Below are 26605 nucleotides of genomic sequence, written 5' to 3' on the forward strand. Positions count from 1 at the left end.
GTGAAAATCAGTTTTAAATATATTATAAATAGAGATTGATATGTATATATATATGTATATATACACATGAGTATATGTACATAGAATAAGTCAGATATATGTTTGTTCATATATATTCATATTTATATATATTCAGTCATTATCTTTCTTCTCTGTGTCTGTTAGTCTACCTCACATATTTTTTTAATATACATAACTCATATTTACCCCTGGGTAGTAAAATTATGAGTGATTCTTGTTTTCATCTTTATCTTTGCTAAATATTGCATGGTATTTATCCTTTCAATAAAAGCAACCAACAGTGTTACCTAAGAAAGAAATGAAACTGTAAGAGAACTAGAATTATTATAAGGTCAGATTAATTTTAATATATGTGAAAAGCCCTTCCAAGCATACAAACGAAGGGTGATAACATGATACTGACCTCAGCTGAAGTGGGGTTTGAGGTCCTCCTCCCCACTGGGTGCTGCTGGGGGTGGACTTCTCACACTATCCCAAGAAAACGAATTCTCTGAGACTTGCACAGGAGAACGAGTGATTGTTATGTGCATGAAATTAGATTCCCGGGGTTTCAGTGGAGCTAGAAGCAAAGCCAGGGTCCGGAGTTTCCTCTCCATGTTGGAGACAGGTCCAGTACGGCATCAGGCTAGCTCCAGTCCACTAGTCCACCGTGTGTGAGGTCCACAGGGCCCTGGGCCACGTGGGCAAATGACAGAGCCAAGGAGCCCCGCAAGCCAGGGGTCAAGCACAATGTGCCAAGAGAGCCAAGAGTACAAGAGCATATGAGAGTCAGTTCCTTTGTTTAGGGATTAAGTATCCAAACTTTTCTTGCGGTGGCCACGCCCACTCTGGCCAATGACCTTTGTTCCCGGGTGTGACTGACAGGCAAGCTTCTTTCCTGTGTCATCCTAACTTTACTAGGCATGTGTCTATCTTCTCTTTGCCAGATCCCTCCCCCCAGTGTTCTGCAGGGATCATGCCGATACTATCTGGCCTTTCCTTTGCCCCTTTCCTATTATAAATAATTAGCTAATTACAATGGTATCAATACCATCTGGAAAAGTATTATTAAATTTGACTATGTAGCCTGGCCGGCGTGGCTCAGGATCGAGCGTCGACCCATGCACCAAGAGGTTGCCAGTTCGATTCCTGGTCAGGGCACATGCCCAGGTTGTGGGCCCGATCCCCAGTGTTCTCTCTCATCGATGTTTCTCTCTCTCTCCCCCTCTCCCTTCCTCTCTCTCTAACATCAATAAAGAAAAAAAATGTTTTAAAAATAAATAAATCTGACTATGTAAAAACTAAACTTCTATCTGGTACAGAATATTATGAACAACATTTTTGAGTTAATATCTTCAGTACATAAAGAGCTCTTATAAATTGTGCTGAGAATCCACCCTGTGTCCTGACTCTGCCCATTTCCTCGCCAGCCTGTGTTTTCTGTGGCCTGGAGACTGATTTGCGTCCACTCACGGGAAGCCCCAGCTTGCCTGCTAGCCTCCGGTCATTCTGGCCAAATGGGCATCAGCAGGACCGAGGGCGGGAGAGGGTGCGATCAAGGTACGGCTGTCCCCCTGATCCATGAAGGATACATCCAAGACCCCCAGTGGATGCCTGAAACCGCTATATAATATTTTTTCTATAACATGCATACCTATGATAAATGTCATTTTATGAACTAGGCACAGTAAGAGATTTACAACAATAACTAACAATAAACCAGAACAGTTACAACACTTCACTGTAATAAAAGCTATGTGACTGTGGGCTCTCCTCTCTCAGAATTGTAGTGTACTGTGCTCACCTTGCTGCGCTCACCTTCCTTCCCGTCAGGATGTGAGATGATAAAACGCCTTATCAAACTGAGACTCTCACCTTTTCACCTAAAGGAAGCACTTCACGGCATCTCCTTGGCAGAAAGAAGCGAGTGCCCAGCATCACTGCTCTTGGGTTTTGGGGTCATGCTTCAGTGAAACGGGGGTGAATTGGATACAAGCACCGCAGTACCCAGACAGTTAACCTGGTAACAGAGGCAGCTACTAAGTGACTAACAGACTGTCGATGTCTACAGTCTGGAGACACAGGACAAAGGGATGGTTCACGTCCCAGTCGGGATGGAGCAGGTGGCACCAGGTTCCACCATGCTGCTCTGAACAGTGCACAATTTAAATTCTATGAATTATGTATTTTTTGGATTTTTTTCAGTAATGTTTCAGACAACTGTTGATAGTGGGGAACTGAAAGAAAAAACGGTGGCTAAGGGGGGACCACAGTCTTCTTTCCTTTGGCCCCAACCAGTCTCCCCTAAAGAGTATAGCTCCTTTCAGGTTCCTTCTCCACAGGTGTTCTCTCTCTCTCTCTCTCCACCTCTTTTTCTCTCTCTCTCTCTTTCTCTCTCTCTGTCTGTCTTTCGGTTCTGCTAGCCATAACTTCCCCTGTGCCCTCAGCCCAGGGATGGAGATGGAACCACCCCAGCTCCACCCAGCCCAACATTAATTACTCGCCTAGGGTAACTGCGATCCCTTAGATGAGGTTTCTTCAACCCACACTTTTATAAACAGTTCCTTCAGTTAGCACTCCTCAAATTAACCAGTGAGATGTACAGTAATAAAAAAGAAAAAGGCAAACAGCCCAGTAGAAATAGAAGCAATGTACAGTACCAAATTATTCACATAACAGGAAATTCAAATAGTTTAAAAACATTTAAAAATTTAGTATCACTAGTAAACATATATATGTGTCCATATACACATATATATGAATTTAACCAATGTTATGATACAATTTTCAGCATATCAAATTGATTTTAAAAAATGAAATAATGTGTCCAGCCGGTGTGGCTCAGTGGTTGAGCATCAACCCCTGCACCAAGAGGTCGCCGGTTCAATTCCCGTTCAGGGAACACGCCCAGGTTGTGGGCCCAATCCCCAATGGGGGGCATGCAGGAGGTGGCCGATCAGTGTTTCTTTCACACATTGATGTTTCTATCTCTCTGTCCCTTCCTTTCTATATATATATATGGCAATACAAATATTTTTTTAAATGAAATAATGTTACGAGAAGTTGAGGAGGATGGGAGCATCTATAGACTTTCTCAAACACTGATGAGTGAAATTGGAATTTCTGGGAATAATCTGATAAAATATACAAAGAACACTAAATACATTTCTACCCTTGGACCCAACAGATCCACTACTAAGAAATATTATCCTGAAGAATGAATCTAAGATTTTCACAGAGATTTATATAGAAGAAAGTCCAGCAAAACATTATCCATATGGTAAATTTGTGGAAGTGACCCAGTTTCCAGTAATTGAGTACATTTTACAAAAACGGTGGTTCAACCATCTGATGGGATACCAACTTGAAACATTCTCTTTGGAGGAGTAACGAATGACTTTCAGTCCTCTTTTTTAAATGATTAGTAAGTTCTACCTCTACTATCTCCAAAATATGTCCCATATCCTGTCACTGCTCAGCATGTCCACTTTAAAAGCCTTGGCCCGAGCAGCCTCAGTCTCCTGTCTGGACAACTGCATAGCTCCCTAACCTGTCCTCACCCACGCCTGCCCTCCTGGGTGAGCCTGAACCGCAGCAAGGCAACACTGTATCCCTCCCTCCCTGCCTCAAGCCCTCCAATGGCTTCCCATTGAAATCAGAATGAAACCCAACTCCTCCCCACTGCTCTGGATGCGACGAGGTCTGGCCTGACTGCCTCTCCTCTCTCCTCTGCACCAGTCTCCCGGCCTCCACGCTACAGTGGCCAAGCTTGTGCTGCGTCTGGCCTCTTCGCTTGCAATTCATCTGCTTGGAACAGCCCCCTGCAGCCCTCCACACAGCTGCTCCTTTCCCGTCATTTGCATCGCAGCCGAAATGTCAGGCTCTTACAGTGACCTTTCCAGACCTCCCTTCGCAGCTGAAGGGGTATCAGCCATCACTCCTCAAGGATCCTCTAGCCCATTAGCCATGTTTGCTTGTTTTTTTCTCAAAGCACTTATTTCTCTCCAAAAGATCAAAGGTTGGCCTCTTTTTTTTTGTTTTTTTTTTTTATCCTCACCTGAGGACATTTTTCCATTTTTTGTTCAGGTAGAGTGGGAGGGAGAGAGTGGAACAGAGAGAGAGAGAGAAACATCGATGTGAAAGGAACACATCGAGTGGCTGCCACCCGCACAACCGACCAGGTCCGGGGACAAACTGCAACCGAGGTACATGCCCCTAGCGGGAACCGAACCCGGGTCTCTCCAGACCGCAGGCCGACGCTCTAACCGCTGAGCCAAACCGGCCAGGGCAAAGGTTGGCCTCTTTGTGGCCTATCTCTCACCGGAGTAAGCAAATGGACTTTGCCTTTCTAGTTTACCACTGTGTCCCCATATGCTAATGAACTCAACAAAGACTGACCGACGGCCCTCTGTGTGCCAGGCAGTGCTGGGCGGGTGATGCATCCCTGCCTCTCCGAAACTTCTGTTTTAACACAGGTGAGGCAGAGCGACAAGAAGCATAATGAAAAGGAAATGTAGCCAGTGCACTAGAACATGACAGATGCCATGGGAAAAAGAAACACACACGTAGAGCAGAGTAAGGAGGCGCTGGGACAGCTGTGGAGGAGGGTGGCAGCGTTAAAGAAGATGGTCAGTGTGGGCCTTCCTGAGAAGGAGAAGTTTGAGTGAAAACCTAGAGAAGAGCGAATTCATCAGGCATGTACCTGGGAAGGCAGCCAAGACCAAGGCAGCAGCTAGACCCAGCGCCCTAAGGCAGGACTGGGGCGGAGAGAGGGGCGTGGGCCTGATGTTCACTCACTCCCGCCACATCTGCCTTCTGAGAAAGGTCTGTGATCCTGGTGCTGGGAATGCTCCATCACCCGCCCCGTGGTGATTGGCCGCAGGACCCCCACCTAACTAAACCAGATCACCCCCCAGGACCTTTCCATGTGACTTACATAGAAGAAAACGTCTTCTTTCCTTCTGGTTGCAAAGTGAAGGCTGTGAGCCCGGACCTGCCGGCACCCCATCGCTCCATCCCAGCGTCCAGCACACGTGTCGAGTGCCGGTTCTATTCCAGGCACCGGGGCCACAGAATTAACGAGAGAGACGGGATTCCTGGTCTCATGAAGAAGAGGAATATAAATTCAACAGGGGAAACTGTAACTTTCCAATCGCCCTGAATTCTGTGAAGGTCATCAGGGTGCTCAGATAGGCAATGACTAGGAAGGGGATGTTGGTGGTGAGACATTTCTGAGTGGGGGACTTCTGAACCGAGATCTTGACAGAAGAGAAGGGATCAGCCAGGCAAACGGCTAAGAAGAGGTGTTCCCGGCAGCGGTCCTGAGGTGGGGGTGAGCGTGGCAATCAGTGTGCTGGGAGCAGGCACTGTGGCTAGAGCGTAGGGAGAGATGGAGAAGGACCCAAGCTGAGGTCAGAGAGGTAGGTTGTGTTCCCTGCGATGTGACGAAACTGGTATGCAGAAAGGAAACTCACACACAGAGAGACGCAGAAACAAGAAAAGTCCCGAGAGCCCTGCAGACATTCCAAACGGAGCCCCTTCCCCGCGTCCTTGCAGTCAGCTCCAAGCCCGTCGCGTCCAGGTACACGAGCAAGAAAATCCCCCTTGCACCTCAGCTACGTTTTCTGTCACAGAAACCAGAAGAGCTGTGATTAGTTTATAGATATACGTGAATATTAATACTAGAAGGATTTCCGTAGAAATATTAATAATGATGTAACTGGATTACAGAATTCAATAACATCATATAAATTTTTATATATTTTTTAACTTATCTTTATCGTTGAATGTATTACAGATGTCCTCCCCCTTTTTTCCCCATTGAAACCCTCCTCCTCAATCTCGCACCCCTCCTGCCTTCCCCACACTATTGTCTGTGTCCATTGGTTATGCATATATGCGTAGAAGTTCTTTGGTTTATCTTATCCCATCTTCCCTCCCCCCTTCCCTTTGAGGTTCATCAGTCTAACAATTAATCTGTATTTCTTAATTCCTTCATCTTTTTTACCCATTCCCCTAACCCCCACCCATCTGGCAAGCAACAAAAAGTTATCTGTATCTATGTGTGTGTTTCTGTTCTGCTTGCATATTTTGTTTGTAGATTCAATTGTTGATAGATATGTATTAATTGCCATTCTGTTGTTCATATTTTTGTTCTTCTTCTCCTTCAAGAAGATCCTTCAACATGTCATATAATACTGGTTTGGTGGTGATGAACTACTTTAGTTTTTCTTGTCTGGGATACTCTATCTATGTCCATCGATTCTAAATAATAGCTTTGCAGGATAGAGTAATCTTGGTTGTAGGTTGTTGCTTTTCATCACTTTGAATATCTCTTGCCATTTCTTTCTGGCCTGCACAATTTCTTTTGAGAAATCAGCTGACAGTCTTAAGGGAGCTCCATTGTAGGTAACTAACTGCTATTCTCTTGCTGCTTTTAAGATTCTCTTTTTGCCTTTAACCTGTGGCATTTTGATGATGATGTGTCTTGGTGTGGACCTCTTTGGGTTCATCTTGTTTGGAACTCTCTGTGCTTCCTGGAATTGTATGCCTGTTTCCTTCACCAAGTTAGGAAAGTTTTCTGTCATTATTTTTTCAAATAGGTTTTCAATTTCTTGTGCTCTCTCTTCTCCTTCTGGCACCCTCATGATGTAAATGTTGGTACACTTGAAGTTGTCCCAGAGGCTCCTTATACTATCCTCATTTTTTTTTTTTTTTAATTCTTTTTTCTTTTTGCTGTTCTGATTGGTTGTTTTTTGCTTCCTTATATTCTAAATCAATAGTTTGCTTCTTGGCTTTACCTACTCTACTATTGATTCACTGTAAATTATTCTTTATTTCAGTTAGTGCATCCTTCATTTCTGACTGGTCCTTTTTTATGTTGTTCATGTTCTCATTAAGTTCCTTAAAGTTCTTCTTAAGTTCCTTGAGGCCCTTACTAAGTTCATTGAAGTTCTCACTAAGTTCCTTGAGCATTCTCATAACCAGTGTTTTGAACTCTGCATCTGCTGTGCTTATCTCCATTTTGTTTAGTTCTTTTTTTTCATTTGAGACACGTTTCTGTGTGTCCTCATTTTGGCTGCTTTCCTGTGTTTGTTTCTATGTATTAGGTAGAGTTGCTATGTCTCCTAGGCTTCATAGGGTGGCCTACATTGTAGGTGTCCTGAAGGATCCAGAAGCATAGCCTCCCTGATCACCCCAACTGGGCCCTCGAGGTGCACCCCTCGTGTGGACTGTAGACCCTTCTGTTGTAATTGAGTCTTGACTGCTGTTGGCACATCAATGGGAGGAATTTACTTAGGCTGATTGGTTGCAAGGACTAGCTGTGCCCACTGACCACTGGCCTCTGACTCCCCTGGAGGACCAGCTGTGTGGGGGCCTACCACACAGAGCAAGACTTACTACAGCAGGGCTCTGGTACCCACTGAGTCCACTCACTTGTGTGTCACTTGTGTAGGTGGTTGGGTGGTGGTGCTTTGATGTGGTCTGGAGCTGTCTATTGGGTGTGCTGGCTCTGGGGAAAGGCAGCCACTGCCTGTGTTCTTTCCAGGGCCACCTGGCATAAGCTACAAAGTGATCTGCCAATAGCTGATTCTTGTGTTGGGCTTGGAGGTGCCCAGGAAAAGCCAAGTAGTGAACCAAGGTGGCTGCTCCTAGTGCCAGGACTGGGACTGCTGAAGGAGAGGTATGGGGCTCGCTGCAGTCAGACGGTGCTTGTTTGAGAGATTTTAGGAAACTCTGAAGCAGGATCCAAGACAGGCCAATCCTATGGTAAAGCCATTGGAGACAGCTGGGGTGGGCCTGAAACTTGGGGCGGCAGGGCCTCAGGGTATCACCAGGGCGGGGCTACCAGTGTGAGCCAGGTTGCTGGAGTCCCAGATATGGCAGCACCTGCCATCCCAGGGAAACGCTCACCAAAGAAACAATGGCCTCCGGCAGCACATCTGTCCAGGAGAAAGCTGCCCCTCCAGCTCTTGCCCCAATGCCTAACAACTCAGTTCTTCCCCGTATGTCTCTGGTGCCTTTCGAGCTGCCCCCCCCCCCCCATGCTGGAGCCTTGAGGGAACGAGTCCAATAAGTCCATGTGCGGGCCCTTTAAGAGGAGCTGCCTGGGGCTCCCGCAGCCTCAGCCTCCCTCTGCCTCAGTTCCCACTGGTTTTACAGCCAGAAGTCATGGGACTTCTCTTCCTGGCACTGGGACCCTCAGCTGGGTGCCTGGTGTGGGATGGGAACCCCTCTCCTCAGGGAGGACCTTCCCAGCCGAGGTGTCCTCCTGATTTTATCCGCCACGTGTGTGTTTGGGACCAGCCCGTCTGCCTCCGCCCTTCCTACCAGTCTCGGTGTGGCAGCCACTTTAATGTCTTAGTTGTAGGACTTCCATTCAGCTCGATGTCAGGCGGTTCTGAAGGATGGTTGTTGTGTAGTTTAGTTGTAATTTTGGTGTGATTGTGGGAAGAGGGGAGACTGCATTTACCTTGACCGGAAGTCCTACCATTTTTAGGCTTTCTTCATTCAGTGGATTGAACATAATTAACCTAAAGTATTTTAAAACTGTGGCTTTTTTGTTTCTGGTCGGATTTTCTCACTTTGCCCTCTTTCTTCCAGTGGAGGCCCCTGTCCGTCCTTCTGCCCCTGACAAGTTGTCATGACCAAAGGCGAAAACAGGCAAAAGCAAATGGACCATCTCTGTAGGCATTTCCATTAGGCACAAGGAAGAAATCCCCCTTGCGTGTAGCTTTCCAGGCCCAGGAGCACTCCAGATCAATGTGGTGCAAGGATCTACTCTCAGAATCAACATTTCCTGCATTTACAACATCGGCCTCAAAAGCAAGTGCTTTCGAGGTCCTAGGCTCCTCACTGGTGGAAACCAGGAGCCTTAAACCCACTTCGTGTGAATTTATGACACACTTTCACTTACTGATTAATGGATGCTCCTGCTCCCAACTTACAGATGAAAACAACGAGGCCTGGGAAGCTTAGGGGACTTGCCAATGTCAATACTTCCAGTCATTTCCTTCTAGAACAAGTCAAACTAAACTTGGAGCAAAGGGCAAACCCACATGTAGGCAGAGGGAACAACTGCACAGGCCATGCCTCGTTTCTGCCTGAATTATCTTGGCAGAAACGCCACTCTGCTATCAGGACAGTCCAGTGTAGTTAGAACAAGCCATGGAACAAAGCAGTTTAATTAAGGGGAAAAAAATCAGATGGGTTACTATGCTATTCTCTTCACTCCAGGATGGAAATTAATTTATAATAACCTTATCTCTTATTCATGGCAAGCTGCATATTTCAGAGTATGCTGGCATCCTTATATTTTTCCGTTGAATGTGAAATAATTGTGTGTTTCTAATGGGCTGCGAGTTAGTTAAAGTGCTGAGTCCCCGCTACCTGTACTGGGGCGTCTGAAGCCACAGGGGAGCTTTGCTTTCCTGCTGAGGAGTCACGATGTTGAAAATTCAAGAGCTGCTGCAGACTTCAAAGCAGCCTTTTCAGACTGAGCACTCCAGGGCCGAACCCCATCAGTGGCGAGGACAAAGAAAGCCCGTTCATTTCCCTCTAACGATCCCCTTCTCTCTTCTCAGACCAACCTGACAGAGCTGAAGTCCTTTGGCTCCCCGCCTCCGGCTGTCAGCAATGTCAGCGCCGCCGTGATGGCCCTCACGGCCCCCGGGGGAAAGGTGCCCAAGGACCGCAGCTGGAAGGCCGCTAAAGTCAGCATGGCCAAAGTGGACGCTTTCCTGGACTCCCTCGTCCACTTTGACAAGGAGAACATCCACGAGAACTGCCTCAAAGCCATCAGGCCGTATCTGCAGGACCCCGCGTTCAGCCCCGAGTTCGTGGCCACCAAGTCCTACGCAGCTGCAGGCCTCTGCTCCTGGGTCATAAACATCGTGAAGTTCTACGAGGTGTTCTGTGACGTGGAACCCAAGCGCCAAGCGCTGCACAGAGCCACCTCGGACCTCGCAGCTGCCCAGGAGAAGCTGGCCGCCATCAAAGCCAAGATCGCTGTAAGTGAGCAGGTGCAAACCAGTGCCCAGAAGCAGGGAAAGGCAGTAGTTTTGAAAAACCTTCTGAGTTTTCAATACAGGCAACTTTTTACATTTCTTTCTCAAACACTATATAGTCCAAATAAGACACTGGACCATTGATTTGCACTATGCCCTGAAAGGTTTTGTTTTTTTTTCCTTTTCCTCAAAGGAAAGAAAAGTTGACATGGATATGTATAATAGACAAAGCATGTTGTACACGAAACCAACTGTTACCTCATTAAGCACAAATGCATTTAGCATGTTTGCACATCTGATAGTTAAGAATAAAAGATCAAACATTTGAGATTCTTTTTCCCCTTTGAAAGGCAGGCTTTGGCCCCTCACCTCACCTTGTGCACCTGTTGCCTTCTGTTCTGTCCAGCTCTCCTGCAGCACGCTCAGCAGTGGGGGTGCGGGCCTGCTGTCCTGCAGCATGCTCAGCAGTGGGGGTGCAGGCCAGCTCTCCTGCAGCATGCTCAGCAGTGGGGGTGCAGGCCTGCTGTCCTGCAGCATGCTCAGCAGTGGGGGTGCAGGCCTGCTCTCCTGCAGCACGCTCAGCAGTGGGGGTGCGGGCCTGCTCTCCTCCTGCAGCACGCTCAGCAGTGGGGGTGCGGGCCTGCTGTCCTGCAGCATGCTCAGCAGTGGGGGTGCGGGCCTGCTGTCCTGCAGCATGCTCAGCAGTGGGGGTGCGGGCCTGCTGTCCTGCAGCATGCTCAGCAGTGGGGGTGCGGGCCTGCTCTCCTCCTGCAGCACGCTCAGCAGTGGGGGTGCGGGCCTGCTCTCCTGCAGCACGCTCAGCAGTGGGGGTGCGGGCCTGCTGTCCTGCAGCATGCTCAGCAGTGGGGGTGCGGGCCTGCTGTCCTGCAGCATGCTCAGCAGTGGGGGTGCGGGCCTGCTGTCCTGCAGCACGCTCAGCAGTGGGGGTGCGGGCCTGCTCTCCTACTGCAGCACGCTCAGCAGTGGGGGTGCGGGCCTGCTCTCCTGCAGCATGCTCAGCAGTGGGGGTGCGGGCCTGCTGTCCTGCAGCACGCTCAGCAGTGGGGGTGCGGGCCTGCTGTCCTGCAGCATGCTCAGCAGTGGGGGTGCAGGCCTGCTGTCCTGCAGCACGCTCAGCAGTGGGGGTGCGGGCCTGCTGTCCTGCAGCATGCTCAGCAGTGGGGGTGCAGGCCTGCTCCACACCATGTGTTATCATAATTATTCCATGAGAGCTTTTAAAGCAAGTGGTATATTGACCACAAGTATAGAACTGTGAGGGTCATTAGTTTTTATTACCTCTTATTGATATCTGATTATATCTGCCTCACCCCAGATAGAGGTTACGGGTGATCTTAGATTCACACCTATTTGACATTTCCACTGAAGATTACCTTTGCTGTTAAAATGGATACTGCTGAATTGGGAGGTGGAAATAGGGGCCCTGTAGGATGGTGTAAGAGCTAAAAACCCATCAGTAGATCCCACTTGCAATCTAAGCTGTGATATTGACTTCTATGTGACCTTTAGAGGGGTCTTTAAAATGCCCAAACTTCAGTTTCCTGGAGTGAAATGGACACAGTGGTGTCCCTGCTTCATTCAAGGACAAAATGCAAGTAAGCAGGAGCCCAGAGCCTGCTGCCATGAGGGTGGTTACGGCCCCATTACTGCGTTACCCTGCTCCCTGCTGCCTGCCCCTCGCCTGCTCCCCGGGCTCCATGCGCTGTCCCACACACGCCACCCTGGTCATCAGCCACTGCTGGGATCAAGGCCACTCTGAGACCTTTCCTGGATCTTTCATTTCTACACGTGCATTCCAGGCAAATAAGATTCTTGCTGCAAACATCTCGTGCTGATAAATAGGGTTTTTACAAATTGTGAAAAGGAAGATTGTGGGCATGCCACACACTTCAGTGTCCTGATTGGTGGATTAAATTCGCTAACTAATGGCTACTTCAAAGGTCATTGCAACCAATCTCTATAAAGAAAAGGTACTTTTTGACAAAGCCACTCATACCCTCAATATGTTTGCTTTACAAATCCAGATGTTCGCAGGCCAGTGTACTTAGAACAGGTGATCATCTCCATAACGATGGCCCTTTTCAAAGAATACCCAACGCAAGACACCGTAACACCCGGAGCTGCGGGGGGCCAGGCGGGGGGAGGAAACTCCTCCCAGTAATCTTCATATTCTCCAGTAATCTTCATATTCTCCAGTCAACAGTGTTATAAGAACTGCATTTGCAAAGATCTCTTTACTTGAGTTATTTAAAGGAACATTTGGTGCAAAAGGAATGTTAGCAAATGTTTACCACTTTTCAGGAGCCAACATTCACATGGCCTACTCAACCTGTGAAAGAAATAAGAATATTTTTAAATACTCGTTTACCTTAGGAAGGCCCTTCTTTTCTGCCAAAATTTTTTTGGAAAAAAAAAATGCACTTTTACTTTTCAACATTTTTTTTTCTTTATTGATTTTCAGAGAGAGAGGAAGGAAAAGAGAAAGAGAGATGAAAATGCCTATGAGAGAACATCAATTGGCCACCTCCTGCATGCCCCCCACTGGGGATCTGGCCCACAACCTGGGCACGTGCCCTGACGAATCAAACCAGAGACCTCTTGGTGCATGGGTCGACGCTCAACCACTGAGCCACACCGGCCAGACGTATTTTCGCTTTTAACAACCTCTCTCCATCTTTTGCTTGTCTGCATGCTTATCGACACCCCAAGATTTCAGCCAGTCTCCCAGTAATAACCGAGGAGATTCCCTAACACTGTCTCTTATATGGAGGCCCACTCATGACAAGGAAATGCTTCCCAGTGAGCTGCCAAGACGGTTCACAGCCTTCTCCAGCGGCCCTCCACCCAAGCTTCATTTTTAGAATTTTAGGATAATTCCAAGTAAATTGTATATTCAAGATGCTTAAAGTCAGAAAAAAAAGCATATTTCAAAACAAATTATACAATTATAATTTCAATTTGATTATACATATAATTATAATACATAAAAATATTAATAGTGGGGGTTGGCTCTGGGTGGTAGATTTTAGATGGTGGTTGTTTATCTGTATTTTCTTTTTTTCTATAATGAACATATGGTATATTGTTACAATTTATAAAAATAAATTTATAATAGTAGTAAAAACAAGTAAAGCATTGTCACTGAGTATCTATTCCCCATAAGTAAAGAATCAAATAGTAGAGAACGGTTTCTAATGAGGGACAACAGTCTCCTGCCCTTTAATTATTTTGTCTGTTTCAACTGATTGCTGATGCCACTGAGAGCTTGCTGCCTAGTGGCTTGAATTGTAGTATTTGGTCCACACACAGTGTTTGAAATGATTTAATTAGTTGCCAACATTGAAAACAATAGGAGCTTCTTGTAAAAATGTGATTCTGGCCAGTCTTAAAATAATTAGTCCCAAATATCATTTACTGACCCTGGAGTTAAGTCGTGGCTTCCCATTCAAGCAGACACTTCCGCTACCGTCCCCACAGTCCTATTTTTTCCGACACTAGACTCGTCTGACCAGTTTACAGTGTCTTCCTGGCCTCTGCTCATTTGAACGGCTGACTTCTGTCCGTGTGCTGTGCTGGTTCCTTGTTTCCCAGTGTGTCTTCCTCAGACAGTCAGCTTTCTACTAGATGAGACTCTACGATGTTCACCTTCATGCCTTCCCACTGTTGTTGTGGCAACTGTTTGGAGTTGACGTAGCCTTTATTTCTTGTTCCATCACATGCAGGTAGCTGCTTTAGGGCTCTCATCTCTCACGATGAAGTTATTGCTTTCCTTCAGCTTCCTCCCGACTTCCAGCTCCCAGCTTCTGTTATCATTACTCATCATTACTGCTGCTTTTTAGTCACCGAGATTGAAAATACCTGCCTTCTATTCTACAACCAGAATTAAGTGTCCCATGCTCCAGCTCCTGATTCAGAGTTGAAAAATCAGTAAATTCCTTTTATATTCTGTGAACATGCCTATATTTTTCAGAGCAGATCTAAGTGGTACACTATATTAATATTGTTTTTCTTATACAACTGTTTTTTTCACACTGGAATTTCAACATTCTTTTATCTTATTCTCTTCCATTAGTTCCTTTTGCATAGCCTCAATTACTTTTATTTTATTTTATTTTTTTATTTATTTTTTGGTATATGCTCCTAGCGGGAACCGAACCTGGGACTCTCTGGTCTGCAGGCCGATGCTCCAACCCCTGAGCCAAACCGGCCAGGGCACTTTTATTTTATTTATTTATTTATTTTTCTTTATTGATTTTAGAGAGGAAGAGAGAGGGAGAGAGAGATAGAAACATCAATGAGAGAGAACATCGATTGGCCGCCTCCTGCATGCCCCCCACTGGGGATTTGACCCACAACCTGGACATGTGCCCTGACCAGGAATCAAACCAGAGACCTCTTGGAGCATGGGTGGATGCTCAACCACTGAGCCACACCAGCCGGGCAATTACTTTTATACTCTCCATCTAATCCAGTATTCTGTCAAGCCTCCCTTTGCCTCCAAGTCTTTTCTGCCTTATCTCCAAGTCAGAGTCACTACTTTCTTGGGTTGGTTCCAATGGCTCCAGGATCCCAATGCTTTCTCCTTTCTTAATTGCTTCTTTTGTTTTGCTACAGCTCTTTCTTAAGTAACTTTCTCAGAAATGTTAGGTAAGAGGTAAATTATCTGAATCGTTCCAGTCTAGAAATATCTTTATTTTTAACCTGCGCTGACAATTTTGCTGAATATTGAATTCTGAGTTGCTATTTTTTTTTTCCACTTAGAGCACTGAATGCTTTATCCTCATCTGGTGAGAAGTCTGGTGAACAGCAAGGGTCCCGTTCCCTTATCAATGCACTATGTTTCTCTCTTTTTGAAGTCTTTCAAGTTGTTCTTTATTCTTGGTGTCTGAAACTTTATATTGACATGCTTAGGTACCATCCTTTTTCATCTATTGGATGTGGTATGTAGAGACTTTTCTTCAGCTCTCAAAAATGATTTTGTATTATTTCTTGGTTAATCTCCCTTCTGTTTCCTTTCTTAATTTTATTTTTTAATACGTAATGGTTGACTATTAGACCTTCTGATGAGTCCTCGATTTTCTCTAATCTTTTTGTTACTTAACATTTTCTTACACTTTCTAGATTTCCTCAAATTTATCTTTTAACCCTTCCCTTGAATTTATTATCTTTTTTTTTTAATCCTCACTTGAGGATATTTTTCCATTTATCATCAGACAGAGTGTGAGGGAGGGAGAGAGAGAGAGAAAAATACCGATGTGAGAGAGACATCGATTGGTTGCTTCTGCATAGCCCTGTCCAGGACCAGGGACCAAACCACAACCGAGGTACATGCCCTTGACCGAAATCAAACCCGCAACTCTTCTGTCTGACACTCTAACCCCTGAGCCAAACCGGCCAGGGCGAATTTATTTATTTTTTTTACATCAACAATACTAATTTCCACAACAGTTTTGCGTTCTCTGTTCCTTTAACTAGCACCCATCCCTTGTGTTATGGATGAAACATGGTGAATCTCTCTGAGACACTGATGGTGGAGAATTGTATGCTTTGTTGCTATCTTTCTGCGTGAAGTTATCTCCATTCCCCAGGTCATGTTTTTCCTTCTTGTGGAACTTAATCTAGGTGTTCATCAGTATCTTCTTGTTCTTTCTCGTACAAGAGTCAACCAAAAGCTGACTGTAGCTGTGCAGGCGAGGGCGGAGCCAGGACGGACAGAATTGCGTTCAAGATCAGATGAGTTACACTGGGTGCATCTTAACACCAGGATGTGTTGTCTTCTCCCTGTCACTGTCAACTCTCCTGCCTGGTGACATAGGTGCCTGGTGGCGTTGCCTCCTGAGCGTGGAAATAGAGACCTCGAGTGGGGAATGAATAGGCTTCCGATTCACCCTCTTATTTTCAGCCTTCCCCTCAGTCACACCTGCCATCTCCAAGTCTCCAGGATACGTGGGGCTCTGCGGGGCTGGTCAGCTCCCCCTTGGGGAGCCCAGGCCAACTCTAGGTTGCAGACTCCTCTGCCCGGCTCTGGCAGTTTCCAAGCCCATCAGTGTGGTCTTCACAAAGCTGTTGGGATCCTTCACCCTCCAGTGGCCCATGCCCTTTGCTTGGTGTTATGGGCTTGTGACTTTTTTTAGTTGCTTCAAAATTATTTCAGAGAAGTCTCAGGAAGAAGAAGAAATAAATGAGTGTGGCCAGTCTGCCATCATTCATCGGATGTCTCACCACCTGCTTTTCAAACTGCTTAGCCCTTAATTTATTTCTCTTGTAACTTGGTAACGACCAGCAGAGCAGCCTGAACCTGGGTTACTAAATAGACGTAGACACATCTGGAGGTATCTGCCACGTGCCCGTGTATCTGTGTGTGTGCAAATATGTAGTCTGGGGCAATAGAATCATGCGCTTCAATTCTAAATTCTTAATACATTCAGAAAAAAAATGAAAACATGTAGTTTTTTTAAATGTCTCCATCCTTTGGAAGGATGGAAAAGAACAGATGAGGCTAAGTAGCAGTTATCTTATACTCCCAAGACCTTAAAGCAAGGGGAGGACTTGGGTTGCAGATAGCCCAGCCCTGCCACAGCCCAGTGTGTGATCGGCCCAGGCTCCCGGCTCTTTTTGACCATTTGCAGGCCTCCAGGCTTCAGTGAGTTTTTGCTTCTAAAAGCAGCACCTGCAACCCGGCCAGTGTGGCTCAGTGGTTGAGCGTCAACCCGCGCACCAAGAGGTCGCCGGTTCAATTCCCAGTCAGGGCACATGCCCAGGTTATGGGCCAAATCCCCAGTGGGGGCATGGAGGAGGTGGCCAGTAGATGTTCTCTCTTCTCTCTCTCTCTCTCTCTCTCTCTCTCTCTCAAATCAATAAAGAAAACAAAGTTTTTTTAAAGCAGTACCTGCAGCTCTTGGGAAGGCTATTAGGACCCATTTTTCCAAAACACAAGGAGACAGAGATTGGACACACCGTCCTCCATGACCATCACCACTCCTGGCCCTGAACCAATGACTGAGGAGCTGGGGTAGGAAATCTCTGCTCTCTCAAGACTGCTCTGGGCTTCCACTCCAACCTTCTCCTGCGGGGATCTGGCTGGGGTCCTCACCGGGACTCTGCCTGAGAGCCTCTTTAATTTGCCTTCCTCTCCTCCCCTGCCCAGCTCCCTCCCCGCTGGTCCCGATACTTCCCCCAGGGGACTCTGCCTTAAAAAAACGCCTACACAGGAATCCTGCCCCAGAAGCGCTGGAGGTGACGGGGCCGGAATTACTGACACTCCTGTGTGTTCCTTCCTGAACAGCACCTTAATGAAAATCTGGCGCAGCTCACAGCCAAGTTTGAGAGAGCCACGGCAGACAAACTCAGATGTCAGCAAGAAGCCGAGGAGACCGCGGGCACCATCTCCCTCGCAAATCGCCTGGTGAGTGGGGGCTCCGCAGCGGGGCCCTAACTACGTCAGCAGAGCTGTCAGGTGGCGGAGGGACAGAGCAGCTCGGCGGCTTTGGCTTGCGGGAACAGTAAACTGTGCTGGGAGGCAGGACTGCACCCCGAGAAGTGTGCACGCACACCCTGGGCTGCTCAGAGTTCTCCTGCCGAGGTGGTGGGGAGGACAAGGACACCGGCTCTACGGGCAGTGCGGGTGGGACGTGACATGCGTACACATGTGTGCGGGGACCAGAGCAAGCATCAAGAGCAAAGCCAGGGTTGGATAGACAGCTCTGCAGCTCTTACCTGTGTCATGTTTGATATGAGGGTGTGGCCGGGATGGGGAACTGAGATAGAAGCAGAAAAGGAGACTTTTTTGACCCTGAGCATTTCTGAACATGACCTGATTTGTATGCATATCACGCCCACACACACACTCTCACACTCACATTCTCATAGACACACACTCACTCACGCATGCACAGACACACACACTCACAGATTCACACTCACACACTCTCACAGACACACACTCACTCACACTCACGCACACACACTCATACACTCACGCATGCACACAGACACACACTCATAGACACGCACTCACAGATTCACACTCTCACAGACACACTCACACACGCGCACACACTCACACATGCACACAGACACACACACTCACAGGCTCACACTCACTCCCACAGACACACACATCCTCACTCATACACACTCACACACTCTGGCCTCCCTTTAAAAAATGAATCCGACATTCAGAGCGGAATGCCTGTGCTACAGGTGCCTGTTGCTGTATATCAAATTATTCCAAAGCTTAGAGATTTGACAAAATAACCATTTCATTAAACCTGTGAGTTTGTGGGTCAGGAATTTGTCAGGGTTCAGCTAGCAGGTTATTCTGCTCCGTGTGGTGCCAACTGGGGCCACTTGGTGTCGCTGAGCCGGTGGCCAAGCTGGTTGGAGGGTCTAAGACAACCTCCCTCACATGCGTTTGGCAGGGTGCCTGTCCCTCTCCACGTGGTCTCAGGTCTCCCCAACCTGAGTAGTGCAACATGTTACGTGGTTACTCCGGGCTCCTAGAGACAGGAAGCAGAAGGTCCCAGTCTCCAAGGCCTGGGACTGGAAGCTTCCACGGGTTCTATTGGTCGCAGGTCCAAGGAGAGCACACAGACACCAGCTCACGAAGAGAGGAGTGTTGAAGAATTCGTGGCCCTTTAAAATCCCTTGTGGCTTATACTTTTCATCATATATCAGCTAAGATCTTGCAAAGCAGTATCCACGGGATAGGACTTCTCCATCCAGAGCCTCTACCACACCTTCCTGGCCAATAAAGGGAAGCGGAAGCCACACCTCGTGACACTGACTGCAGCCAGTCGGTTTCCACAGCAAAGCCAGATTTTCCAGCTCGGCTCCCTGAGCTCAGCTGCTTTCGTGAAGAGGCTGCACCACAAGCAGCAGCATCTGTGCCGCGCCCACTGCTGTAGGGCTCGGCGCTCACTGAGTTGCACAGTATGGTGTCGAGACAGCTCCTCTGCAAACCTGCGGGAAGGGTCCAGCCCTCCCGGCTGGCCCGCCTTCTGTTCAGTTCCTTGTTTGGGTCCAGCCTTCTTTGCCTGGCTGGCGCATTTTCAGAGTTGAGCCCCATAAGCAGCAATGTGGACTCGGCCCCAGGAATCCAATGTGTGGGTTCTGAAGCCACCCCTGCCTCTACCAACCTAGAGGTTCTGACGAGACATGTCATCTTTCTCTAAAAATGGCCACAGGAATGATTGACTGGCAAATCAATCTCTAAGATCTCTCCCAGCTCTGGCATTCTGTGATGCCATCTTTCAAGGAAGAAAAAAAGGGGAAATCTTAACACAGACGCTAGGCTGCACCATGCACCTAGCAGTGCTCTGCAGAAAGGATGTCTCTGCTCCCCGGAGAGGGGCGCCCACTGAACGGCGGGCCGTGCCAAAGCAGGTCGGGCAGTCAGGACACGTTCCCAGTCTTGCTACTTTGTAGACACCCATGTTTCAGTACTTCCAGCTCTGTCTTAATTACCATGTCTATCTCGCCGCCCACTGGGAATTATTTATAGCGCATGAAATTAATTGCATTTATTTTCATATCCCAGCATTTGGAGAGGAGAGGGGAGAGGTGCATAACTTTCTAATATGTTTTGCCGACCAGGCACTGTGCTGAGTGATTAACATACGTGGTCACCTTTAAGCTTTTCAACAGCCCTTTGAGCAGGGAGGCATTCTTCTCCTTACCTATAAAGAGCAGAGCCTGGAAGCCTGCGTTCAAACCCTGTCCTCTAGCCCCAGCCCACATAACACAGAGCACAGAGCAGGGGCTTGTGTGCTGAAATGCTGCCGACAGCGCAAACGCCCAGGATCAGAGGGGCCACGGAAACGATGTTCTGCGTCTTCTGCTGCTAAGCGTGTGCTGTGTGCTCCCCAGGACTGAACCCACGGCTCTGTGCAGCCGGCCGTGTGCTGATCTTCTCTTCTCTCTGGTCTCTGACACCGTAGGTGGGAGGACTTGCTTCTGAAAATGTGAGGTGGGCAGAAGCTGTGCAGAACTTCAAGCAACAGGAAAGCAAATTGTGTGGAGACATTTTACTTATTGCGGCTTTCATTTCGTACCTCGGTTTCTTTACCAAAAAATACCGGCAGAGCCTCGTGGACGGGACCTGGAGACCCTACCTGAGCCAGCTGAAAGTACGTACAGCCAGGACTTCTGGGGCCCACCTCGGCCTGAGGGTACCAATGAGCTCACATGACAATTATAACCCAAATCTTTTCATCCGTTCTTGCAAACTTTCTCCCACCACCTCCCGAGCACCTGCCAGTGAACCCCGGGTCTGGGAGGGAGCCATATGCACCCAAGTTCTAACACACTGGCCTGCATGACTGCCCATGGCCTCTGGGCAGGGCTCAGCCGGTGGGTCATCCTGAGGACGGCAGCCCGGCCGAAATGGAGCCCTCTGCGGGAACCCGGTCCACGGCCCAGCAGGCTGTCTCCTGGCAACTCCGGAGCAGCAAGCCCTGAGCAGCACCAGCAGCTCCCTGTGTTTCCCTCCGGTCTCTGCATTTGAGGCAACTGTGCAGTAGCAGGGACGAGGCCCTTTCCCAGACCCTGCACTGCTCCTGGTTACCGGGCCCAGCGCCGCAGGTCTGTGCTGTGGCTCCCAGCGCCTGTGAGCAGCTGCATCCACCCCTGCCATGCGCGCTCAGCTTGTCGGCTTGGTGCAGGTTGATAGATGTTACTCCCATGGCCCCCGCTGTGCTGACATGATGAAAAGGGAAGCACTAGCTCCCTCCAGAAGGGGGCTCAGGGTTGTGTCTGGAGCCTCAGTCAGAATAATACCTAATATTGTCTTCACATCTGCACATCGCTCGATCCACGTACCCACTGGGTAGTCAGCGTGTCCTACAACTCCACTAGGCGTAGCTGCACGGTGGTCCATGGTGTAGATGTTCCACAGCATTTCATCCACTCGTCTGCTGATGGGCACTTGGGCTGTTTCCAGATCTTAGCAATTGTAAACAGTGCTGCTATGAACATAGGGGTGCATACATGCTTCCTGATTGGTGTTTCGGGCTTCTTAGGATATATTCCAAGAAGCGGGAATTTCTGGGTCAAATGGCAGTTCCATTGTTAATTTTTTGAGGAAACACCATATTGTTTTCTATAGTGGCTGCACCAGTCTGCATTCCCACCAGCAGTGCACTAGAGTCCCCTTTTCTCCACACCCTCGCCAGCACTTGTTTGATGATTTGTTGATGGCGGCCATTCTGACAGGTGTGAGGTCATACCTCATAGTCATTTTCATTTGCATCTTTCTGATGGTTACTGATGTTGAGTATTTTTTTATATGTCTCTTGGCCACTATGCAGCTGTGAAAAAGAAAGACCTCTTTCCCTTTGAGATAACATGGAGGGACATGGAGAGCAGTATACTAAGTGAAATAAGCCAGTCAGAGAATCTCACTTATTTGTGGGTTTTGATGAACAAAATAAGCTGATGAACAAAATAGATCCAGAGACATGGAAGTAGGGAACAGAATGACAAACCCCAGAGGGATGGGGGGTGCGGGGGGTGGGAAGAGATAAACCAAAGAACTTGTATGCCTGTATGCACAACCAATGGACGCAGACAACAGTGTGACGAAGGCAGGGGTGCGGGGGGCAGGAACCAGGAGGAAGGTGTCAATGGGGGATAAAAAGGAGGGACATCTGTAATACTTTCAACAATAAAGACAAAAAAAATAAAAAGATGTTCCGGCCCAGAATGCCCACAGGCAGTTCCTAGTCCGGTGGAGGAGCTTGGGTTCGAACCAGCCGCTGCAGCAAGACTCAGCACAGAGGTCGCTGCCCACCACAGGGGCGGGATTCCAGAACGTGTCTGCAGGCGCCTCCTCTGGACACAAAACCCCTGTTGTCCAGTGGCGATTGGTTTCACGGGTCAGCTCTAAAATACCACCTGATAATTTGCCGAATAGAGGTTTGAAAACTGTTTCAGCACTGGGAAATACACAGAGATAAAGCTATTTGTTTCCTTCATCACTTGTGGAGAAAGAAACTGTTGAAGGGACGCTCATGAGGTGAGTGAACGAAGATGGTGCAGCTTAGCGGGGATTCTTCTGAGTTTCTTAGGGGTTCTGTGCAGTTTTTTGTGCCATGGACCCTATTCGCCGTCTGGTAAAACCTGTGGATTCCTCCTCACAGTGATAGTTTTGAGTCCCTGGGATAGAATGTGCGTGATTACAAAGGAGGCCGATTCTGTATAAATACATTTCCGACCGCGGGATAAGCCTCCAGGGGCAGGTTTCCCCTCCGAGGCTCACTGCCGGGAGAGCTCTGGCCACCCGTGGACCTAGCAGGTATGGTACAGGGCAGGAGAGCGTTTTCGGAGGTTTCCCGAGGTCGCTGGGAAGACAAGCGGCAGAGAAGAGAGACGGAGGGGTGGAAAGGGCATATGGGTGAACCTCGGAAACGTTCTTCCAAGTGCAAACAGCCAGACCTGCAAGATCACGTATCGTGTGATTCGTGTCAAGTGAAAGACCCAGACGAGATAAACCCCCAGAGACAGAAAGCAGACGAGCTGGCTCCGAGCGGGGCGCAGGAGAGAGAGCATGGGAAGTGACTAATGGCTACGGGGCTTCCTTCTGGGGCGATGGAAATGTCTCAGGACTAGAGCTGATGGGTGTGCAATGCTGTACATGTTACTTCTATTAAAAAAAAAAAAAGGTATATGTCCCCAGTGGAACACATCACTTGTACAAAATTAAACAAGCTGAGAGAGGTCAACAGAGACAGAAAGGAAGGGTCCGTGCACACGCGGGCCTGCAGGTGTGCCCAGCAGCCTCCCAGGGCACCCGCAGGGGGCAGTGCGCAGGGTCGTGCGTCCGCCCTGGGTGTGGGACGTTCAGGGCAGGGAGACGGTGAGCATCTCTGGTTCTCTGCCAGCTGGACCTGTCAGCAGGGGGGAAGTAGCTCAAAGGAGAGTGTGGTTGGTGCCGGCTGCACAGACAGGACATAGCCCAGTGGGCGTGGGGCTTGGTTCATGAGCATGTATGAGAAGACATGTCGTATGTTAACATGGGGAAGGCCATGAAGGATGCTACTGGTTCAGATGTAAGTAATCTGTGGTAGAAATCTGACTGAGGTGAATATACTGAAGGGCAAAGGGCACACAGCCTGAATCTCTGCTGCTGTTCATCAGTCAGAGAGAAAATGCCATCGGGACTTGTAAGAAACCTGCTTCCAGAAATAACTACACACCCAGAGAAGCACTCTTCAGTGGGATCTTGATTTTGCTGCTCAAGGAGCTTGTCGTTTCAGTGAACTACGGCGTGCCCCCCCTCCCCTGAGAAGGCATGCTTCCATTCTGAGTGCGGGGGTCTTTCCTCATCATCAGGTTCCCATCCCAGTCACCCCCGGTCTGGACCCCCTGAGGATGCTGACGGACGACGCGGACGTGGCTGCCTGGCAGAACGAGGGCCTCCCTGCCGACCGCATGTCCGCGGAGAACGCCACCATCCTCATCAACTGCGAACGCTGGCCGCTCATGGTGGACCCTCAGCTGCAAGGCATCAAGTGGATCAAGAACAGATACGGTGAAGACCTCCGGGTCACCCAGGTTGGTCAGAAGGGGTAAGTGGCCCTAGCGCAACAGGTCCCATTTGTGCCGTTTGTGTAAAGAAGAAAAAGTGTTATGAGCAGATTTCAAGCCCTGGTGGACTGTTTCTACTCTCCAGAGGTCTCCCAGGTTTCTCCTCACGTTTTAGGGAACATCTCAGTGCACAATGCTTGGACATGATTTCTCTCACCCAATTGCTTCATTACCCCTGTTATAACTTAGCCCTGTAGTTTCAGCACTCAATTATTTTTCTGTGCATTAGTATATGTGAGAAAAATAGGATGGGACAATGAGGCTATTGATTCCCACTCAGGACACATCCCTAAGTTGCGGGTTCCATCCCTGGTTGGGGCACGTGTGGGAGGCCAGTGTGTCTCTTGCCCATCGATGTTTCTTTCTCTCTCCCCACCCCTCCCTCTATTCCCCTTCTCTCTCCAAAGGGGGGGGGGACTATGCTGTGTAAATCCAATAACAAATAAATATTAATGTGAATATAAGTGATCATATAAGTAATATGAAATAAATAGAAATAGTGATAATAAACTTGATAATGGACTATATGTATAGTAAACACTAAATGTCAATGATAGATAGAAAGGTTACAGCTAATTTTCAAATTCTTATTTTGAAATTTTTTTCCTATCTCTAAAACTATGTAAGAGGAAAATGTGGCCACGGAAATCACGCCAGGCAGGTGTGCCTCCAAGTTCATCACGACGCTTCCGAGCCACGGATTTCTCTGCATCTGTACCTTGCCACAGGCTCATTCTGCCTGACTTTCTCCCCAGCTACCTTCAAACCATCGAGCATGCCCTGGAAGCGGGAGATACGGTGCTAATTGAAAACCTGGAAGAGTCCCTTGACCCTGTGCTGGGACCCCTGCTCGGGAGAGAAGTCATTAAGAAAGGCCGGTAAGGTTCAGCTGCGTGGCCCACCCTTAGTGGAGAGCTGGGTCACCACCTCGGGTAGAACTGTGCACACGTCTGCTCTGCTCAGGACATCCTCTCCTCGGCTCAGTCAGGCATCTCCCCACCACACGTACCCTTTCCTTTCCTTCAGAAGAGGAATGGTTTCGCTGCCCTCCCACCCCGGGGAAAGTTTCCTGGAGTCACTCCGCTTCCGTCAGTCGCTGCCCTCCTTGATTCCCTTCTGAATGGCCAAACTGCACTGTTTTGGAGGAACTGTAGAAGAAAAGTGGCCCAAACGCAGGCCGACTTTTAAGCCTGAGCATTTTATCCAAGCCAGACCTCTGAGTCCTGAGAACTCACCTCTGTCAGTCTGATGAGCCCCCATTGCTTTGGGTGCTGGGAGCTGATCTGAGCGTGGCAGATGGAGGAGGAGAGAGGAGGGCACGGGCCCAGGAGACGGGGGATGATCATCATGAAGGGTGATGGACTCAGAAGCCTCTCCCAGTGCCCAGGCTGTAATTCATCTTCACCTGTCCTTAGGAGGTGCTCATTTACTTAATTCATCATTTTTACCCATAGAAGTCGGTCTCCATCAGCCGAGGAAAAAAGTAAGCCCCGTTGCCAGCCTGGAAGGTACCTTTGTGCAAACTTAAAAAGTGCCCCTTCCTGCTGACACTTTACTGCCACCTGCTGGATGTAATGTGTAAATGGCTCTCCCTGCAGTTGTGCATGCAGAATCAAACGTGGCGACCAAGGGGAAAGTCTGTCACCCCTCCCCCTGCTCTCCACATTAGGGCAAGTAAGGACCCTAGGGCTCACACTAGACATGGTTAGGAGGACTCCACCTGAATCTAGAATTCTTTCTCTGACTGGGTCTCAGGGGAAGGACCCCACTTTCACAGGAGCCTTTGTTCCAGGTTCATTAAACTCGGAGACAAAGAGTGTGAATACAATCCCAGCTTCCGGCTCATACTTCACACCAAGCTGGCAAATCCTCACTATCAGCCCGAGCTGCAGGCTCAGGCCACCCTGATCAACTTCACCGTGACCCGGGACGGCCTGGAGGACCAGCTGTTGGCCGCTGTGGTCAGCATGGAAAGGCCAGACCTGGAGCAGCTGAAGGTGCGTCCAGTAGCCGCCAAGAGAGGGGGGAGGAAAACGCAGTGCCGCTGGGTTCTGCAGTGCCCCCGCTCTGGGAGAGGCACGGGCTGTTGTCCCTGGAGCTGAGCAGGAGAGGCTCTGCTGGACTGAGGAGCACCAGCCAGCACACACCTGTGTCAGAATTAAGCCGCCCTGGCCAGTGTGGCTCAGTTGGTTGAGTGTCAGCCCGTACATCAAAAAGGTGGCTAGTTCGATTCCTGGTCAGGGCACATACCCAGGTTGTGAGTTTGATACCCGGTATGGGGCGTGCAGGAGGCAGATCAATGCCTCTCTCCTTTCTCTCTTTTTTTTTTTTTAAGAAAAGAACTAAGCAAGGTTCAATTTTGCAAGGGCTTTAAAACACAGGTTCATCCACCTTAGGGTAGTGTCTTAGCCTGGGCTGCTATAATAAAGTACCACAACTGGGTGGCTGAAACACGATGTGTATTTCCTCACCGTTCTGGAGGCTGTACGTCCAAGATCGGGGCCAGTATGTTTGGTTCCTGGCGAGACCTTCCTTCCTGGCTTGCAGACGGCCACCACGTCACTCTGTGCTCACAGAGCCCTTCCTTGTGTGTGCAGAGAAAGAGAGCGACCTCTCTGGTGTCTGTTTGTAGGGACACTACTCCCATCAGACCAGGGCCCCACCCTGCTGACCTCATGTAACCTTGTTCAACCCCTTAAAGGCCCATTTCCAATACGTGGGGGTGAGGGCTTCAACATACGATTTGGTGGGGACACAGTTCAGTCCACAGCAAGTAACATCCAGGTTTTCATCTCGTTAGATCTGATTAGATTATAAAATACAAAACTGCAGTTTATGTGAGGCTGACGTCAGGGCTCCTGGGCCTGTGCGTCCTGCAAGCCTGCCTTTATGGAACAGGTGCTACGGAGCACCAGCTCTCAAACAGGCGTGACTACAGCTGCGGAGGACTCAGCAGGTTCAAGGAAAGCCGTCTTCCTGCCTTCTTAGGCTTCCAG

The 26605-nt window shown here is 48.6% G+C and overlaps 1 protein-coding gene across 2 annotated transcripts in view; it reads left to right on the forward strand.

Moving 5' to 3' along the window:
• Positions 1-26605, forward strand: part of DNAH9 (dynein axonemal heavy chain 9) — a 354158-nt gene that overhangs the window by 258184 nt on the left and 69369 nt on the right. For both annotated transcript variants that reach the window (XM_036268293.1, XM_036268294.1), the window contains exons 50-55: positions 9585-10010; positions 17311-17430; positions 19964-20152; positions 23355-23590; positions 24365-24487; positions 25402-25606. In XM_036268293.1, coding sequence (XP_036124186.1) covers positions 9585-10010; positions 17311-17430; positions 19964-20152; positions 23355-23590; positions 24365-24487; positions 25402-25606 — 1299 coding nt within the window. The remainder of the gene's footprint in view (positions 1-9584; positions 10011-17310; positions 17431-19963; positions 20153-23354; positions 23591-24364; positions 24488-25401; positions 25607-26605) is intronic.

Source organism: Molossus molossus, unplaced genomic scaffold (assembly GCF_014108415.1).
Source record: "Molossus molossus isolate mMolMol1 unplaced genomic scaffold, mMolMol1.p scaffold_m16_p_19, whole genome shotgun sequence".
Lineage (NCBI taxonomy): Eukaryota > Metazoa > Chordata > Mammalia > Chiroptera > Molossidae > Molossus > Molossus molossus.